This window comes from Engraulis encrasicolus, chromosome 2, assembly GCF_034702125.1.
Source record: "Engraulis encrasicolus isolate BLACKSEA-1 chromosome 2, IST_EnEncr_1.0, whole genome shotgun sequence".
Classification (NCBI taxonomy): domain Eukaryota; kingdom Metazoa; phylum Chordata; class Actinopteri; order Clupeiformes; family Engraulidae; genus Engraulis; species Engraulis encrasicolus.
The window spans coordinates 6,159,040-6,178,915 of NC_085858.1; the positions used below are offsets into that span (position 1 = coordinate 6,159,040).

At 42.8% G+C, this 19,876-nt stretch overlaps 1 protein-coding gene across 1 annotated transcript in view; it reads right to left on the reverse strand.

The window, feature by feature from the left end:
* LOC134466698 (cyclin-dependent kinase 16-like) overlaps positions 1 to 18,973 on the reverse strand; it is a 26,183-nt gene extending 7,210 nt beyond the window's left edge. Inside the window, exons 1-11 of the mRNA XM_063220553.1 lie at positions 18,782 to 18,973; positions 15,912 to 16,096; positions 7,447 to 7,580; positions 6,961 to 7,086; positions 6,040 to 6,096; positions 5,693 to 5,807; positions 4,124 to 4,218; positions 3,670 to 3,732; positions 3,041 to 3,164; positions 1,638 to 1,758; positions 1,088 to 1,185 (exon numbers count right to left, since the gene is read on the reverse strand). Of these exons, the coding sequence (XP_063076623.1) occupies positions 1,088 to 1,185; positions 1,638 to 1,758; positions 3,041 to 3,164; positions 3,670 to 3,732; positions 4,124 to 4,218; positions 5,693 to 5,807; positions 6,040 to 6,096; positions 6,961 to 7,086; positions 7,447 to 7,580; positions 15,912 to 16,044 (1,066 nt within the window). The 5' untranslated portion in view covers positions 16,045 to 16,096; positions 18,782 to 18,973. The remainder of the gene's footprint in view (positions 1 to 1,087; positions 1,186 to 1,637; positions 1,759 to 3,040; positions 3,165 to 3,669; positions 3,733 to 4,123; positions 4,219 to 5,692; positions 5,808 to 6,039; positions 6,097 to 6,960; positions 7,087 to 7,446; positions 7,581 to 15,911; positions 16,097 to 18,781) is intronic.
* Between the last annotated feature and the right edge of the window lie 903 nt (positions 18,974 to 19,876).

Sequence of the window (19,876 nt, forward strand, 5' to 3'; positions counted from 1 at the left end):
GCAAAACATAATATTTATTCTCAAAACACCTTTAACAAATGGCAAAACACCACGGATGACCTGCAAAACCAAGTATCTTGCTCAAAATCCTTAGTTTGTCTTTCAAAAGCAAGTTTTTTGTGTCAATGAACGTGTCAGTGCCAGCAGAATGGTTAGTCATTGTGTCACAGTGTATGGACAAACTAGTCAAATCGGTTTGTCATGTTGTCAATTGACTAGTACACTCTTGAGGATCTTTTCTGAAGCAAAATTTTGTTTAGACTGGATGGCAAATGTTGTAAATTCGACTTTATAATACATTGATAAGATAAGATTGTACAACATATACATTTAGAGTATGACCTATTTATTGACAGGTTTTCTCATCGCAAAATAGAAAACATAGCCAACTCTGGATGAGGTGTCAAAATGTGCCCTCTACCATCCCTTTTCACTTGACTTGTGAAAAAATATAGAACTGTACATAAATTTGAAACAATACATGTATCTTCTGTATAAAGTGCACTTACTGTCTTGTGAAATTCTTGGGAAATATTGTAATGTTGCGGGGAGCGTAAATATAAAGGGCACAAGAGGCATAATGCAGTACAGTGCCTATTGTTGTATTGCATGCCTGTTTTCTCTTTCCCTTCTACTGCCTTTGATTAGAGAGTCAATATTTACCTGCAAGCAATTTACCAATTCAGATCACATTAATAGACAAAAATCCAATGGAAATTATACAGTGCTTAACACATTATGACAGCTTGGTAAATCATTTTGCATGTCAAGAGTTATACTATGACCTAGGGCCTAAATGTTTTGGGGGTGAGATAGTTTCATGTATTCAGTGACAAAGCTTTTTGAGTGATATGACTTAAGCAATTGATAATGTACGAAATCACTGAGAATTGTACACAACCATGGCATGGTGGACGAAAGCATTTGCTATATGCCGAAAACAATGAGAAACTGATTTTATCATGTGCACAGGCAACAGCAGGAAGTCACAATTGAACAAAGACTTTTGAGAATCATTATTCTGTTGTGAGAAATGTACAAAACCAATTGAGAAAAACTTGTAATGTATGAAAAGCGCTCCGCTCACCTAGGATGCGAAATATAAGGTGCAGCTCATCCTCTACTGTTGAACCCGGAAACAGCGGCCGTCCAGTCACCATCTCGTAAAATATACAGCCCACTCCCCTGGGAAGGAAAAAAGACAGACCCCTTGATTTACTAATTCAATGTATAGTGAGTAATTCAGCACTTGTTTGAGTTAATTAAAGTAGAAGCAGTAGTAGAAGTAGTAATCTAATGTGTAGTTTTATGTAAGTAAATCAATGACTGTCCTTTACATTTCGCTTCACAGTTACGACATAGGATTTTCTAGTACACCTTTTACTTCTTTCTTTACTTCCAATGGAAGTGTGACTTTCCAAAATTGAAAGTGATGTGTAGCATTAATGTTTATGATTTTTCACAAAACAATTGACAATAGCAAATGGCCTACACCTGTAACTGAATATTCACATATTTTTTGTAAGTTTCTTCTGATTTGACCTATACTGAAGTGCACACACACACGCACGCAAACACACACACACACACACACACATGCATGCACGCAAACACACACAGTGGGCGGCGTGCCTCACCACATGTCTATGGGGGTGGAATATTCCGTGGATCCCAGCAGCACGTCAGGGGGTCTGTACCATAGAGTCACTACTTCATTGGAGTAGGTCTTAGTAGGGACCGACTTGGCTCGCGCCAGACCTGCAATGCAGTCAGACGGATCACACACTTGCAAGCCAAATCACACACTAGGCCTATGCATTACAGAAAAAACAACAAAACATGTACATGTTAGCAAGTCACACACACAAGTTATCCTACTGCTGTCAAGGTGCCAATTACCCACTGTTTCTCTTGCTGTTCAGCTAAAGAAAGAGGCGATTTAGCCCCTGCAAACCTTTGGTTTGAATTATGGTAGCCCCATAATGCACACTGTTCCATCTGTGGAATGCTGTAATGTACAGTAATGCTTCAAACGTCTAGATTGTTACAGAATGGACCTATCACTGTAGCATCTAACACTGTGCGGTCTCATTCTCGATTCTGATTGGCTGATAGCCATTGTAAATCAGGCCTTATCACACACCTTCCATCTGAGGATTCTATGCGCGTCTAAGTTAGACACGGCCTGTCTAATTTGGTAATGAGAATAATGCAGTTGGGGTAGGGAGTCTGCAGGAAGAGCACATCTTTGCACCATCTATGGTTGGGGTATCAGTGTGATGGCAAAGATGTTTCATTCCTGCGGTGTTTATCACCCCTCGCTGAGTTTTTGTAGCGAAGTGTGTGTCTGGCAGAGCGACGAACGCACGCACGCACGCACGCCCAGTAGTGGTTCCCGGGGTAACCAATCACTTCCCCAACTTGTCAACCGAACAACGCAGGGCAAATTAATTGTTATTAAAGCGTTTTTAAAGAAATTTGGTCAGCAATCAAGTGTAATAGTGTTAGATAAGCAATAAACCACTTGAGGCCATGGCCGTTGTGCTCTATTTACAACGGGTAAGGGGACGTTTCAGCACCCCGCTCACGTCGTGCCCCACTCCCCTTACCCGGTGTCAATCGAGCTTAAACTGCTTAAATATTCCATGTTCCGTCAGCTGCTGTAGTTTTAGTTGACCCCCCACAGCAATTTTACTCCCCAAAAAGTTGATTATCATTTCGATACCAATCTTTCACTTCATCTGGCAGTGTCTTTTCACTCTTAAAAGATGCCTGAAGAAGATCTCCAGGATGACTGAACTACTGCTCTCTACAGTAAATGAAGCCTATTGTAAGCAATGAGCCCATCGCTTCCCTCTTCTTCTCCTCAAGTATGCTTTTTGTATTTGGCACCCGCTGAAGGTATACTCTCATGGATGTGTGTGCACTCCAGTACACTTAGTCTAGATAAAGCCAACCATGTCATAGCCGTCTGTGCCATAGTGTAGTCCCTCCCTTGCTTGTCATAAGATGATGCCACTCAGTAGCGAGGCTTCCGTACCAAAGTCGGCCAGCTTGAGCTCCCCTCTCTCGTTGATCAGCAGGTTCTGAGGCTTCAGGTCTCTATGCAGCACCTTCCTGCGGTGGCAGTAGGACAGGCCCCGGAGAAGCTGGAACAGGAAGATCTGAGGAGAGAGAGAGAGAGAGAGAGAGAGAGAGAGAGAGAGAGAGAGAGAGAGAGAGAGAGAGAGAGAGAGAGAGAGAGAGAGAGAGAGAGAGAGAGAGAGAGAAAGAAAAGTCAAATATATGGGGGGAGAAAGAGACCGAGAGGGTAAGAAAGAGAGAGAGCAGAGCGAGAGAGAGATACAAATAGAGACAGTGAGAGAAAGAAAGAAAATTCAAAGTGATAGGGAGAGAAAGAGACAGAGAGAGCGAGAGAGAAAGAGCAGGGAGAGAGTAGCCATACATTATATGAGAATGCCTGTCATTGCTAATACACTAAACTGTCTGGGGGTTGTCGTTTCAAATGTACTGTACGTATACTGTAGCTGCATATAGACCATTCTCCGGGGAAATAGATGTAACGGAGGCCAACTAGCAGAGTGTGGTGTGGAGATGAAAAAACAACTGATTTAATCCTTTTTTTGTGTGTATTCTGTATATTATATATGTATGTATGCAGGTGTATACCTTCACATTGTGCACACTCATCAGGCTTCCACAGTCATCCATATACTGTTTCAGATCCTTCTCCTGGGGGTCACAACAGACACACATGTTTCAGATGGCCCATCCTCTAAATGTGTAAAATCAACTGCATAAGACACTCAAAAGCATTCCAACACACAGACGCACGCACGCACGCACACACGCACGCACGCATGCATACACGCGCGCGCGCGCGCGCACGCACGCACGCACGCACGCACGCACGCACACACACACACACACACACACACACACACACACACACACACACACACACACACACACACACACACACACACACACACACACACACACACACACACACACACACACACACAGTCTACATGGTTCACCACCACCCATGGTCAAACACGCAGAAATGATGCACCACACACACCAACACACCAAAGCAATAGGTTTTAACACAGCAACTTACCAAATACTCAAACACAAGTGTGAGGCACTTGTCTGTGTGAATGATATCGTGCAGAGTAACAATGTTGGCATGCTTCAGGTCTTTCAGAAGGGACACTGTAGTACAAAGGGAGAGAGTAAAGGTTGAATCTTAGAAATGGACATCAGGTTAGTTTCGAAGGTCTCATACAGTTTCAAACAGTAGAAGAGAGACTTCCATGTTAAATGTTATATATTAAGACCAGATATGAGACAACAATTAAACCCCTTATGTATATATTTAATGTAACATCAGAGGAGATCATTGTAAGACAAGGTAAGGGTGGAAGCCCTTGGCTCTGTTGAAGGGTGTCCAATTTCAGCTGAACCCTAATCTACCACTAGGGGGCAGTGAAGTGTTAACCTGTGTCACAACAAGACAAACACAAATGTCTACCTCAAACAGAAATATATGAATAACATTTGCATTAAATATAAAAATGGCAATGGAAAATAAAGCCTTGTCAATTTACATTACATGACATTAAACTCATGCTTTAAAAAAAGCAATTTACAGTTTTTAAAGGGTATTGGATACAGTCCCTGAAGCAATGTAGGGTTAGGTGCCTTGCTCAAGGGCACTTCAGCCATGTATGAAGGTGTAGGGAGACCACACACATTCATCCTCATGGTAAGTGTGGCATTTCAACTCGCAATCCTCCGATTCAGAGACCAACTACTCATTAAGGCATTAGGTCATGGCTGCCCACATCAAAACATCCACCGCTCGTGTCTTTTTGATTAACTGCACCTCGCTTCTAACCTTCATGTATTCTCAGGGTCTGCGGAAATGTTCACCCTTCACTGTCAAATTTTGCATAACCCTTCCACAACATTGTCAAAAATTGCATGACCCTTCCTATGGAAAAGTTCAACCAATATTCTGCACTTATCTTTTGACAAACGTTGATTGACCAACTTTGCTGCTTACTGAATGTTATCTTGAATCTTGAACACCATACTACACGAAGGCAGAGGCCATTTCAGTAGATTTTTGTTAGCAAGTACACAAATGTGTATGTGACAACACAAAACATACGTCAGGGGGGTTTCATCACAGTTGGTTTGATCAAGGGATCTAATCAAAGGGGGGGGGGGCGTTTCTGAGGATTATGTTACATTGAAACATATGAAAACAAGGTAGTTTGATTTTTTTGTTAATAAAAGAGCCAAACATTTTTGATTTACCCTCCCCTTTAGATAAAAAAAATGTTGGTTCACCCTCCCCTCAACAAAGAAAAAAATGGCATTACCCTCCCCTATTTTCCTCCGTTGACCCAAACAATAAACAACTATCAGTCCCTTAGCTGACACTTTCATCGTAAGCGACAGACACATATTACAGGTTATTATATTGACTACAGTCCCTGGAGCAGTGTGGGGATGGATGCCTTTTTCAAAGCAAAGAGAGAGGAAGGGATTGGTAAGGTCGGGGATTGAACCTGCAACCCTCTGATCTAAAGTTCAACTCCCTCTAACCATTTCATCCCAGCAGCCCACGTGTCAGGAGAAGCAGGCCAGCTAGCGGGAGGGAGAGTCTGAGGTGCTGTACCTTCTCGTATGGCAGTGCAGGGAGCGCCCTCCTCGTGTTCCAGTCGAATCTCTTTCAGCGCCACAAGGTTGTCGGTCAATTTACTGCGACCTTTGTACACCGTGGCATATGTGCCCTATATAATATGAAAAACAAGGGAGCCGCTGCAATCTTCACATCTGGCCATAAACACGTAGACTACTGTATGCATGCTTGCTTCACACATAGGTGCATGCTTACCAGAAGAAAAATAGTTAGGATTTTGTCATAATTAGTAAAAATGTTATCGATGTTGTCATGGTATATACAGTATGTCCACTGATATTTATATAACATATGCTTCATGCTGACCATGACAATGTTCTTACCTCTCCGAGCTTGTCCAGTTTTATGTAGGTCTCCAGTTTCCCAAAGCCGATCTCAGACTGCGGGGAGATTCAAATTGGTCATTCAGGGAAGACATGTTTCTTTGGTGATAAAGGGCCAAGGTAATTGCAATACTTAAGTTTAAAAATAATTGTAACTAACTTTACTGTATCTGGTAAGAAAACACAGTGAAGAGACGAGAGACACAGCTCATGCTAGTTTCTTCACAAAGGATTCATGGATAGAAGACGACGTGACTAGAATCATGTCATTCACCATGTCAACACAAACGTAAATTCAACACCTAATATGGAAACATATGGCACGTAAATTCAACACCTAATATGGAAACACATGGCAGTGGTACCACTAAGGGCAGAGGAGGAAGTAGAGCATCATGATTCAAGGGAGCTTTAGTCTTCACAAGAGCCCCAGAGGCCTACAGTGTATAGGGTGGGAGTAGAGCTGCTGGGAGTATAGCTGCTGATAGTTTTCAATGGGCCCAGGACAAAATCATTAAAAAGGGCCCCAAATTCTGGGCACCCCGTCTCCCTGGGCCTGGGACAACTGTCCCATTTGTACCCCTCTGTCAGCAGACCTGGATGGGAGCCCACACCTTCTAGCCATGCCACTGCCCACAGGAAGTCTATTCAATTGAGACAAGGGCAGACAGGAGACAGAAAGGTAATTATATGCCTTAACCCCTTAGTGCAAAGCCTATGTTATATCTTACTGTCACCAAAATTGTAATGGCTATGTCTTAATCTGTTAATCGTAATCTATGTCTTAATCTTAAGGCTCTCAGTACTGTCATAGCAATGTTGTTATGATGTAGTTGAGGGACATAGGAAATAGGCCCGTCTGCGACCCCATCTGCACTAAGAGGCTACGTGGTCTTATGAAATCTAACAGTGATAACGTACTAGTGATGTCCTCCGCAGCCGGCGGCTTAGTGGCTTATCAAACGGGGGACTGTTCATGGCAAACTTCTCCAGGTAGCCCTCTGGCAGACGAATGTCAGCAGGGAGAGATAGACGCTTGTTGATGTCCTGCAGATGAAAAAGGCAGAGAGGGGGAGAGAGAGAGAGAGAGAGAGAGAGAGAGAGAGAGAGAGAGAGAGAGAGAGAGAGAGAGAGAGAGAGAGAGAGAGAGAGAGAGAAAGAAAAATACGAAGAGGTGGAAGAAGAAAGACACAGAGAGGGTAGGAAAGAGAGAAAGAAAGTAGAGAAGCAATTGTTAAGCCAGGCCATACAGGTACAGTCCATTAGCTTGAGAAAAAAACAACAACTATACTGTCAGGGGGATTCTGTCAAATGTATTGCTGCACTCCATATAGGCCATTTCCTTTTTCCCCATGTAGTGTTGGATATAGGTCATTCTGCATACTGCATTCGGCATTCTTTAGGCACCTCATTGCATATGCGCCGTGCGTCTCTGTTTCGCATGCGAACCCGCACAGGACTCTGCACCTCGTCCGACGAGGTCCCGGAGGCCTGGTCGCTCTCTCCGTCAGAGCCCATCTTCACATTCTCATGGACAATACCTGGAGAGAGAGAGAGAGAGAGAGAGAGAGAGAGAGAGAGAGAGAGAGAGAGAGAGAGAGAGAGAGAGAGAGAGAGAGAGAGAGAGAGAGAGAGAGAGAGAGAGAGAGAGATTTAAAAAAAAAATGAAATATGCATCAACCTTGTACAGTCAAATGTATATTTTTGGATTTCTCTATTGATTTTCTTCAGGGAAAAAAGTCTACCACAGCTGTTTCCCTGTCTATTATGACAGCATCTATTGACAAGCTCATGCATTAGGTTTGCTTCCAAAACCATCTATATCCCTTTAATATGACATTTGTTCCTAAATCCATTGCAGTGATGGCTAGTTGATGAATACAAAAGTGGTAGGACGTAATATCATCTTGTCACCATGAGGTGACGTTCAAGTAACTCACTGGGTGTGAAGTATACACTACCCATAAACTACTGACTCTTTCCATTCCCATGAATAATATATTTAAAATAGCTGAGTGGAAATGGTGGAAAAGCCACTATGTCAACAGTGGAACCGTTCTCCTCTATGTCAACAGTGGAACCGTTCTCCTCTATGTCAACAGTGGGAAAACATGCACAGACAACCTCTGTCTCGTTAACCACCGCAGATACTAACACAGCTACCTGGTCGGAACAGAAACTGAAAGGGCACACGAGCACAAAGTGCAGAGTAATATTTTTTTTTAGTGCCCGCAAAGCTCTATATGACCACCAAAATGGAAATGACACACAATGCACATTTGCACTAAAACCCCTTAATCCTCTTTGCCCGTTATGGCAGGTTCAATGTTACATGCCCATCCTTCTCTTATGCTATTTGGAGGGATTAAACAATCAAGTAGGGGCCTTACAATTTCACCTTTTTACCTTTTTTTTTAACTTTTTATCCTAAGCCATGTAAGCCAAACCAACAGTCAGCATATCAAACCACCACACCACTTACTTATTTTAATCCCTAGTCCTCACGGTTTGACAGTTTACAGAAGACCAATCTTGTCTGTCAGTGTGAGAGAAATTCCATATATTGCCATAGTCCAAATAAAGTTGGAGTTTGAAAAGGTATGTATACACCTTAAGCTGTCTTCCTGTGTATCACCAAATTCAAAGCCATTCTATACACAAGCTGATCACCCATGACATACACACACACACACACACACACACACACACACACACACACACACACACACACACACACACACACACACACACACACACACACACACACACACACACACACACACACACACACACACACACACAGGCCCTGGTAACTTCAACCCCCCAAACCCACCTCTGTGACTATCCATCAGCTTTCACACACCACCCTCAGTTCCACTGAAAGCTGGCTGAATTACTACTAGTACACCTCAATTTCCCTCATCAGGATCAATTTAGTAAATCTACTATACTTATTTCAACCCTGCCGATGTTCTCTAGATTCCAATATGTTATTGGGGCAGCCGTGGCCTAACGGCCGGGTAGCCCCATAATGCACACCGTCCCACCAGTGCAACGCTGTAATAGTCATTGAAAAGTGAACTACCATAGTACTACACTACTATGACATAACACAGGAACACAGGGTTTTTAGTAATGCACTATGACTGGGTCTAGGGCTGGGCAATATGACTATATATATTGTTATCATGATATGAAAGTGTATATCGTGACCTTTCTCCTATATCGTTTATATTGTGATAGTAATTTTATCAGTTGTATACAATTGAATATCATTTAATTACATTTCATGTTGTCACAATACACACTATAAGTTCATGTAACTGTAAAAATAACAATTAAAAGATCCATTTTAAAGAAAGGCTGTTTTGCGACATGAAAAAATAAAGGGTAAATTAATTGTGCTATATCGTGATATATATCGTTATCGTGATATAAAGTAATCCATATCGTGATATAGGTTTTTTTTTCATATCGCCCAGCCCTAACTGGGTCATTGCCATTTTGGTAACAGCAAAGGTATTATTCCATGTCTTAAAGGGTTAAGGAGATGGGCTTTAGATCAGAGGGTTGCAGGTTCAAATCCCACCTTTTCACTCCCTACTGCTCTCCATGGCTGAGGTGCCCTTTACTTGAGCAAGGTAACCTAACCCCACATTGCTCCATGGACTGTAACCAATACCCTGTCAAATAACTGTGAGTCGCTTTGGATAAAAGCGTTAGGTAAAGGTAATGTAATATAATATGAGGAGCTCTTTTCCAAAATGAGATACACACCATTTTTGACTTTTTGCACTTTAATATTGGAATTGGCTGTTGAGAAGTCCTATCATCTATGTGTGACGACTTCTTGCCATTCAAATGTTTTGAGAGCAAACTTGTAAAACCTCTATAAAAATGCATTTTGCAATGCAATTCAATGGAATGCCCAATACAAAAATCAATTTCCCAACATTCTACAAAATGGATATATCATTTTGGAAAAGAGCTCTTCATATGTTCTTCTCATGACTGACTGTAAACATCCCTCAGGTCTCACACCTCATGCATGTCCATTAGGAGACTACTTCAAAGTTGGCAGTAAGGTTAAGTAAGGCACTGGGTATTTTGCAGTGCAGAGAGAGTGCACCATCAGAGAACAAGAGCAGCAGCAAAGAGCACAGTGCACTGACACGTAAGATGTACCGCTAAATTGATTACAGACACACTGACAGTGCACTATCCATTATGGGGTGCAAAAGCAAACGAATGCGGCAATATCTGTCAGTCCTAAAGCTGCCCAAAGCCTCCCAGCACATCAATCCAGCCAGCTGCCAGGGCACTGCTCACCTCGGAGCCAAATCATCCAAAAACACCTTAATTTCGTTCCCAAATAAATAAAGTATGTATATTCTTCTACAACTAACCAAAAATATCTCAAAATTCCAAAAACACTAACGTTTACAAATGCTATCTAAATACAAATATTAACTGCTCTACACTGTGACATTTCTACAGTCCTTAATTGCCGTCACTTTACAGTTCTATAAACAGATTCAGTCTCCAGCGTATGTGAAACAGATTTAACCCAGTGTGAATGATTCAACCTATAAGGACTAAAGTGGTGTGCAGAGCGGAAAAAAAGCTGAGCAGCCACAGCGTGAGATTTCTTTAGCGCACAAATCTCCATGTAAACAGCTTGCTCGCGCTGTATGTTGCCACAATAAAAAATAAAAAAACACCAGTGGGCAACCTGCCATATTTTGCTACTGGAGTCTTAACGTCATAGCATAGCATGCACCATCACCACAACACATCCCTGATGAAGAATAAGGTGTTGGAGAGGAGGGGAAGATAAAGGGAGAGAGGGGCAAGGGGAGGAAGAGGAGGAGGACGGGATGGGAAGGATAGGAGGAGGAGGAAGAGGAGGAAAAGGAGGAGGAGCAAAAGGAGGAGGAGGAAAAGGAGGAGGAGGGGATAGGAAGGGTAGGAGGAGGAGGAGGAAGAGAGAAGACCAGGACAGGAGAATGAGAAGAGAAGAAAAGGCAGTAGAGACAAAAAACAGAGGCTAAGAAGGAAGAGGAAGGAAGGAAGGAAGGAAGGAAGGAAGGAAGGAAGGAAGGAAGGAAGGAAGGAAGGAAGGAAGGAAGGAAGGAAGGAAGGAAGGAAGGAAGGAAGGAAGGAGAGACAGTCACCAAGAGAGCCGGTCCGGTGCAGGCCGAGGCAGGGTCGGTCCAGGCCGTCCCTCCTGAGCGCCGGTCGGCCCAGCCCACCGGCATACTGCCGCAGGAAGGAGGGGGCGCTGTGGGAGGCGGCAGGGAGCACAGAGCAGACTATGGCCTCTGAGGAGAGGAGGAGAGACACAGATGGACACAGGGGCGGGGGGTGGTGGCGGAGCAGTGGAGGTATGTGGAGGGTTAGAGAGATGGAGGAGTGGAGGTATGTGGAGGGTTAGAGAGATGGAGGAGTGGAGGAATGGAGCGAGGGCAAGCAGAAGCAAAAGGAGTCAGGGAGACGGAAAAAAGAGACAACCGAAAAAAAGATAGATGGCACATTGGAACAAACCAGAGATGAGCCATAGGGAAAGAGTTGGAAGGTGTGGAGGGTGGGCATGGAGGAAGAACAAGCAAAGAAGTAAAAGAGGACAGAAAAAAAGACAAACGAAAAACAAAACAGAGATGGGACATATAAGAAGAAGGTTGGGGAGGGGGGGCATGTGGGAGAACAGAGATGGAAGAAGAGAAAGAAAGAAAGAAAGAAAGAAAGAAAGAAAGAAAGAAAGAAAGAAAGAAGGAAAGAAAGAAAGAAAGAAAGAAAGAAAGAAAGAAAGAAAGAAAGAAAGAAAGAAAGAAAGAAAGAAAGAAAGAAAGAAAGAAAGAAAGAAAATAGATGGGGTGAGATGGGATGGAGGGAGAAAATATTGAAGAGAGTTTTAGGCGCAGGTTGAATGGGAGTAGGAACCTCTCTGGAAAATAAACTTGCCTTGTAGTAACAGCAGCACTCTGTCTTCTCCACATACTAGTATACAGAACAGAACTCAGTATCAACGGTACTCTGCAATAAACTAGCAGAGTAGATAAGTCTTCTTCAAATATAATTTAAGTCATGCTGCCATGATGTCAGTCTGTGTACTTTCTGAGTCATTTCCATAACGTCCTTATCAACAAGCATTTCTCTTGATGCTGTTAAAGAAATACATACATGAATTTAGAAAGACTTACACAGACTTTAATAACATTTCTTTGCCAAAAAGTCGCAAAAATGGTCCGATTTCAATAAAGCTAGTGGCACTTCATGACACTGCTATAGTGGTGAATACGGAAGTGATGCTGCACTCTTTACGACTCTGCTTTGCATGCATGATGGAAGCCCTCGCCCGTGGCACAGAGCAGCATTCATTATGAATATGCCGACTAAGTGCAAAAGAACTTGCTGTGATAGTTAAGTGCTACACGGAGAATGAAAAGACAAGGATGTTATGATCTCAGATAAAAAAGTAAACTCACACTTACAACTCCGAATCAGAGAAAGTTGGAACGTTTGTCAAATGTAAATTTTAAAAATGAGTGCTGTAATTCTCGAATCATACAATACAAGCAAATATCTGAGAATGCTCCAAGAACTAATATATCAGTAAATGAGAACTGATTTGTTACTGTGGTAACATTTTATTTTACTGTCCTCATATTACAGTGCACCTACATTGTGTAGCAAATGTAGCAAATTCTGTAAGAGCATGCAACGTTATGTACTTACACCGTACCATAGGCTTGGGGTAAGGGATGGTGTCAGGTATATACAGTGTAAGTACATAATACATGGTAGATACACTGTAATACTCTTGGCAGATACACTGAAAAATAGAACCTGAAAAATAACAGACAGTGTTACGGATAGACTTCATATCCGGATTGGGGTGGTTACATCACGATTTAATTCAATGACTGGCAACCCGGCTTCAAAAGCCACAATACAATACAGTGTGTTTCTTTCAGTCATGCCATTCACTAAACCAGCCAGAATCCAATTAGGAGAGCTCTGCAAACGAGCTAGAAGATTTAATTAAGGAATGACCTATTCAGGTCAATCAGAATCAGTTGAATTGAACTGCAGCTTCCGAGACCACAGGTTGCCCATCAGTGATCTAATTGTACTGTACTGTAGGGGGCTTCAATGGCTAAACCAGTAGCATAGTGACTGCAGGGGTCAGCTAGTTGTTGTCAGAGGTAAGGTCGACTGACTGGACCTCAGAGGTGGAACTTGGGGAAGTTTCCATGGATTTCTACGGGGACAGTCATATTTTATTGTCAATAATTTAAAAAAGTAACATCTTTGAAAATGAGGGACAAAGTTGTTTTTCGTTTTTAAAATGTATCTGTATTCTTTCTTTCTTTCTTTCTTTCTTTCTTTCTTTCTTTCTTTCCATGGACAGGCCACCAAGATTCTATCAGCGGTGACGTCTGGTCACCCTAGTCAGAGGTCCAGTGCAATATCAAAAAGCAGCAAATGTGTGGGTCACAAAATGCCACACATACCAGCAGGTCTCAGGCCTAACCTTAAGGTGACGTTCTACTATTGACTACATGCATAGTTCAATGGCAAAAGTCTCATTGCTCGAGGTCAGTCAAAACATTGTATTTACACTGATTTCTTTAAAGAGGTGATTTTAAAGTGACTGAGAAAAAAAAAAGTCCGACAGGCGGACAACAGATGCGTCCGTCTATGCCCGTTCTGAACCTTTTTTGCCCAAACGCCCCCTTGGCCTCCTCATAACCTGTCAAGGCAATTTATCAATAAGCCTACCATGTACTGTATAAGCCTGGATTTGAAAAAGTACCATAGGATTTCAACAGTGTTGGGCAATTTACTGAAAAACTGTAATGCATTGCTGATTACATGTTACTGTCTTTTCAAAATAATCCCTTACACTACATTTAGCAATGTGGGGACCTAAGGCGAATTTAGCTAGGGGGGCCATCGGTCCATCCCATATCACATTTTTTTTTAACATAAAATCTCTATTTTTGTTAGGCAATTTTTTTTTTTAATCACGATTTTTTATTTTTTAAAAAAATAATAATTACAAACATAAAAAACAGGCAAACATTACAACCCTTTCTGGACAGATTTCAATGAATAGGCTATTTGCAATTTTGCATAGGCCTACATTAAATAAACTAAAATGTGAAATTCTCTTTTCACTTTAATATGAGAGCAGTGATGTCCCCCCCTCACTGAAGTGTTATTTCATGTGTCTGCATGATGCTGTCACCTATTTGAAGTGACGTTGATGTTGGATTTCATGGAATACTTTTAAATGCCGCTTTTGGAAGAAAACAGAGTAGGCGACAGGTGAACTGTCTTTCTGTCAAAACAGTGGTTTGCAATCGTTTGCGTTTTCACGTGGATATTGTCTTCGTGGACCGTAACAGACAAACCGTAAGTTCCATAAACTAATCAATGAGACATTGGCTACGTGTACATGATGTTTTTAAGTCCGATTTAATAAATGCGATTTAAATAGATCGGATTAAGAGTTATTTTGCGATGTGTATACATGGCACTTTCACTTAAATGCGATTAAACGTCTGGGGAAAATAAAGCATTGCGATTGGACTGAGGACGCACGTGCTGAGCGAGCCAAATAAGGCACGGGGGCGTGGTTCAATGCCACCGAGATGCAGGTCATCTTCCCCACAAAAATCGTTGCCTCAGGCGGACTGAAATCACAACATTTCCCCCTTTCTCCCTGGATCATTTACAATGCTACATTAGCTACCCTGTTAGCATAGAAAAAACGAGTGGTCAAATGGTAATGTGGAGTAACTTTGTTGTGCTTCATTACTTCGTGGGGCACTTTTACATCAATATATGGAAGCCACAACATTTATAGTCGCTTAGGGACTTTAAATTAAGCAAAACTTTCATGTGAAAATCAACAGGAAGTGCCGCCATGTTTTTCTCACTGGCAAAGAGCACGGTCTCTTGGCCGTAGATGTGTACATAGGAAACGCTATCTGCAAATGTCTCATGCCTTCCTATTTCATGGCACACATGGATGGAATATGCATACAGACTTCTGTGCTTCTGCAGTTGTGTCAGATAATGCAATCAATCAGCTGCGTAGCCGGTTTGCTAACCATTATGGTAGACGTTTTGGTTTGCACGCATGAGCTCCAGGCCAAAACTGAGCGACTGCCACCTTGTGGACACAAGAGGGAATCACAAGAGGGAATCACAATTCAGAAACGCATCACGGGAGGGCGGACGGACGGACGGACGGACGGCGGACGGACGGACGGACGGACGGACACCAAAGCCTCTTATAGAGATGCGTGGGACGCATCTAAAAAGTCTGAATGTGATTCATATACAGAACTCAGTACCAAGAATGTATGGATAGCGTGGACTACTGTACAACGCAAAGATTTAAAGGTTTTAAGGTTATCTGGCAAACATTCATCACTCATTCAGTTATGCTATTCTCATTCTATTCATTATCATTCATGTGTCTACACCAAACCAAACACGGTGGGTGGGTGGGTTGTGTTTACGTTACTCAAAATCAATATTAACTCACCACGTGTTTTCAAGTAAAGAATTCATACAGTGAGCAAATATGCAAAAATCTTACTGAGAGAGAGAGAGAGAAAGAGATTCACTGACAGAGAGAAAAAGAAAGAAAAATGGTGTATGTGTGTGTGCATGTGCTTGTGTGTGTGTATGTGTGTGAGAGAGAGAGAGAGAGAGAGAGAGAGAGAGAGAGAGAGAGAGAGAGAGAGAGAGAGAGAGAGAGAGAGAAAGAGAGAAAGAGAGAAAGAGAGAGAGAGTGAGAGTACACTTTTTGTGAGTGGTGGTGAGTGTAGTGCCACGTGCCAGTGCGTGTCTCTCACCGTGATCTCGAATGCTGGCGGGCTCCTCCAGGTTGCTGGGCTCGCTGGTCTCCTGCAGGCTGGAGTCGTCTGTGGGTCTGCCGCTGCGCAGGCTCATGGACAGACGCCTCTTGATGATCTTCATGCGGTCCATCTGCCCGGGAGTAGGAGGAGGCGGGCCTCAGGATCCTGAGACACTGCAAACCCTGCACACCAGGCAGCCAGTCACCAATGTGGCCGATCGATCACAGTTAAACCACCTACTGCATTCTCTTTAAGGCGCCAACAACAGCTACAGTACACACCTATATCAAAAACGTGCAGCTGATTTGTCCCGTCAACAGCTGGAAACTGTTTAAAGCAGTAAGTGGTAGTTTCCCCTAGTTTAGTCGACCAACTGACTGGTTTGTGGGAAGGAAGAGAGAGAGAGAGAGAGAGAGAGAGAGAGAGAGAGAGAGAGAGAGAGAGAGAGAGAGAGAGAGAGAGAGAGAGAGAGAGAGAGAGAGAGAGAGAGAGAGAGAGAGAGAGAGAGAGAGACATACACACACAGTATTCCAGCAAACTTACTCAGTCACCGCACATGGAAGCAAGGTGAATTCAGAAGAGCATTTCAGTCTGTTGAAAATGACTGGAACACTATAATGAAATAAAAGTGTCCAGGTTGGAAAAAAACCTATGTAGTGTTGTTTTAACTGCCCATTACAGCGACTACAAAAGCTCTGTCCAGAACCGCGTGTTTGCCCTATACTGTCCCGGACACATGCACACACTGACATTCCAGTTGCTTGTTTTCACAGCATTACCACACGGTTGGATGGACTTTGCTCTCTCTCTCTCTCTCTCTCTCTCTCTCTCTCTCTCTCTCTCTCTCTCTCTCTCTCTCTCTCTCGTCCTTTATGATCTTTCCCTTTATTGTTTGAAAGGGAGCCGGCTATGAGGGAACATGTTATTAGTCTTAGCTCTCTTCCCCCCCTCCACTTGTTCTGTGATGTTCTGTCATCTGCTCTTTAGTGCACTCAAGGCTCTCACTTTGACATAGAATAACATTTTAAGAAGTTATGCATTTGGCAAACTATTTCCACTAAAATTAAATTTGCAGCTTTAAAGGACCAGTTCAGTCAATTTCAACATGCAGTTGTAATGCTCACACTACTATGGACTTGTCAGTACCTGAGATTTTTTCTTCTTCTTCTTCAGCCTTTTCCAAGATCCTGGTCATTGTAATGGGGGTAGCACTTTGTTTACATTTCAATTTTTTTTATTTATTTATTCCCAAAAACATCCAAAAGTTTCAACATCAGCAGACAACTAGCAAACAGTGGTACCTTTTGGGAAAATATTTGGAGTAGGCCTGTGTTATTATTATTATTATTTTTAAATGTAAACAAACGCTGCCCCCATTAGAATAGCTCATATCTCGGAAGGGGCTGAGCCAGAAAATGTGGCATTACCAGGTACTGACAAGCCAAGGGTAGCGTGAGCAATACAACAGCATATTGAAATTGACTGAACTGGTCCTTTAAGATGTTGCAATCACATTCATGTCCTTGCATTGGAAAACAACTTTAGACAACTAGATCTTCCAATCTGTAATGAAATACACAATGCTTTAGGCACTTAATGGCAATTTGGATGATTATCCAAGTCTCTATGAGTGAAAAAAAACATTTTCTCTATCTTCGTCTTCCCTTGTCATACCCACAACAAAAGTTGGAACTAATGTGCAATTATTAGACATTACAATTAGATGTGCTGATGTGATAACTCGGCTACTGCTCCCCTTGTTAAAAACCCGCTTGCAACATCCTACACTAACAAGAATGGAAAGGAGGTTCTATGGGGGAGAGAGCGGAGTAGCCTGCCCTGCTCTTGTAGCATAACCTTAGTAGGATACAGGGCGATTAAGCTAGTAACCCGGAAATGTGTGGATGCTTTGAATAACCTATTGAACTGGAGGATGGTGATGTGATGGCTCGAAGTTGGCTTTTAACCAACTTGACCTAATCCTTCAGCATCTTTTTTAGCACGTCGGGAGGGAGCTCTATGTTCACAGATGTAGCCGTGGGCGGTACATTAGGAAAGGATGCTCCTGTGGGTTGCTTCTAAATAATCCATAATTCTGCTCTTGGTTCCTCGAGACACAAGCCGTCCCGTTTCCCATACATCTCTTCAACGCAAAGACTACCCACTCTACACAGAATGCAATGGTTTCTGTAAATCCTGACTCCTACCAACGTTGAACGTCTCTGCCTATAAATGTTAATGCCATCATCGACAGTACCGTTTAGAGCGAAGAGTGTAGCTCTTAAAGGGATGCTACAACTTGCGCTCTCATGGATGAGGACAGTAGCTTGGAGCAGAACTACACCGCGGGTCGGGCCTGTCCTATCCCCGTGGTTTCCTGCCTTGGTCATCCATTAGGACATATACAAAAACAAGGATGCTGACAGATTTTATGGCCTTAAAAATATAACATAACACAGCGCATGTATAACAGCTCGGCGTTGCGATTTTGTCCCGCTGCAAATGGTTATCTACACAAGCATAATTCTCCAATTTCACACGATTTAGGATACCCACAGGGACTACCCGGCACGGTTTTGATGAGTTAGCGATAGGGTTAGCAGCCTCGCAAGTCATTGTGTTACGGCTGGGATTTTTCTTGCCTGGTATTTTCAATTTAACGCACAGAATGCCGGATAGAGAGGCTACCCGGAACAGCAGTAGCTTTCCAAAAGCGACTGTCCATAGATGCAGCCATAAGCATTGCACTTTTAGCTTAAACAAAGCGCACAGCCGTTCGGTAAATCCACCGATTCAGTGTAATCACAACAAACAGAGCAGTTAAACATAGCTTTGGGACATTCAGATAGGACCTCGGTGCTGCTAACCTGCGGTGATCCTGATGTGTGACCGGTATGTGGGGATGAGCCTGTGCGGACCGCTGCGCCGGGACGGAACTATCCACTGCACCAACTTTGCGTTTATCCCAAACACAGCATCCTGGCAGAGTGTCCAGTCATTATAACATATCCAAGGCGCCTGGCATGTGGCGCGTTTCTTTCTTCCTTTGGTGAACGATTCACCGGTCTTGCCTTTGGTAGGTTGTTCTCGTTCTGGAATTTCAGTTGTCCGGTCAAGATGACTGCGCGCGCGTGCCACGGCGAATGACTAAACAGGAATGGGAGGGGTAGATTTAATAAGAGTATATAAAAGATGTAGGGCAAGAGCACACAAGTTACTCACGCTCCAGACACGGCGTTTTACAGGGAGCTTAAAAATACATTAAGCACACATATGCGTCTAAAACACAAAGCGAATCAAAAAGAGCAGCCGGGGTAGCTTAACCTCAAACGGATGGGATTATCCAGATGCGGAAAGTGAGACAGGATTACAGTGCCACTGCACAACAAACATAAAGGCAGACATAATACGCCGTTAAAACGATGCTGAGGTGATGACAAAATGTTGCAATTGGTAGAAGGACATCAGAAGTCAATTGCGCTGTCAGTTCCATTTGCTGGTTGGCCCCTGGTAAACTACCCCCGAAATCTAGGTCAGTAGAGTAGAGTTATCATCAAAGATAAGATTGCGGCTATTTTTCCTGAAGCAAAATTATTGATTTACAAATGAAATTTTGAAGAAAAAATGACCTGTAATAGGAAATAGCAAAACACCTATTTGATGTGTTTCTTTATGAAGAATTGATGGCATTTATGACACAAACCTGTGGGGAACAACAGGCATTTTGAGACACATCACAAGATGAGTAGGGTACACTCAAACCCAATGTGCTTCCTTTGTATGAATGTGGTTGCTCTAGATCAGTAGTTCTCAACCTTTGTGAACAAACACCCCCTTGGCCTCATCACAAGCCTCCCAACGCCCCCCTTGACCTCATCATAAGCGTCACAACACAACCCTTAGAATTAAAAAATGAAATAGATTAATGCCTCCCCAATGGCAACTAAGCACCGCGCCCTCTC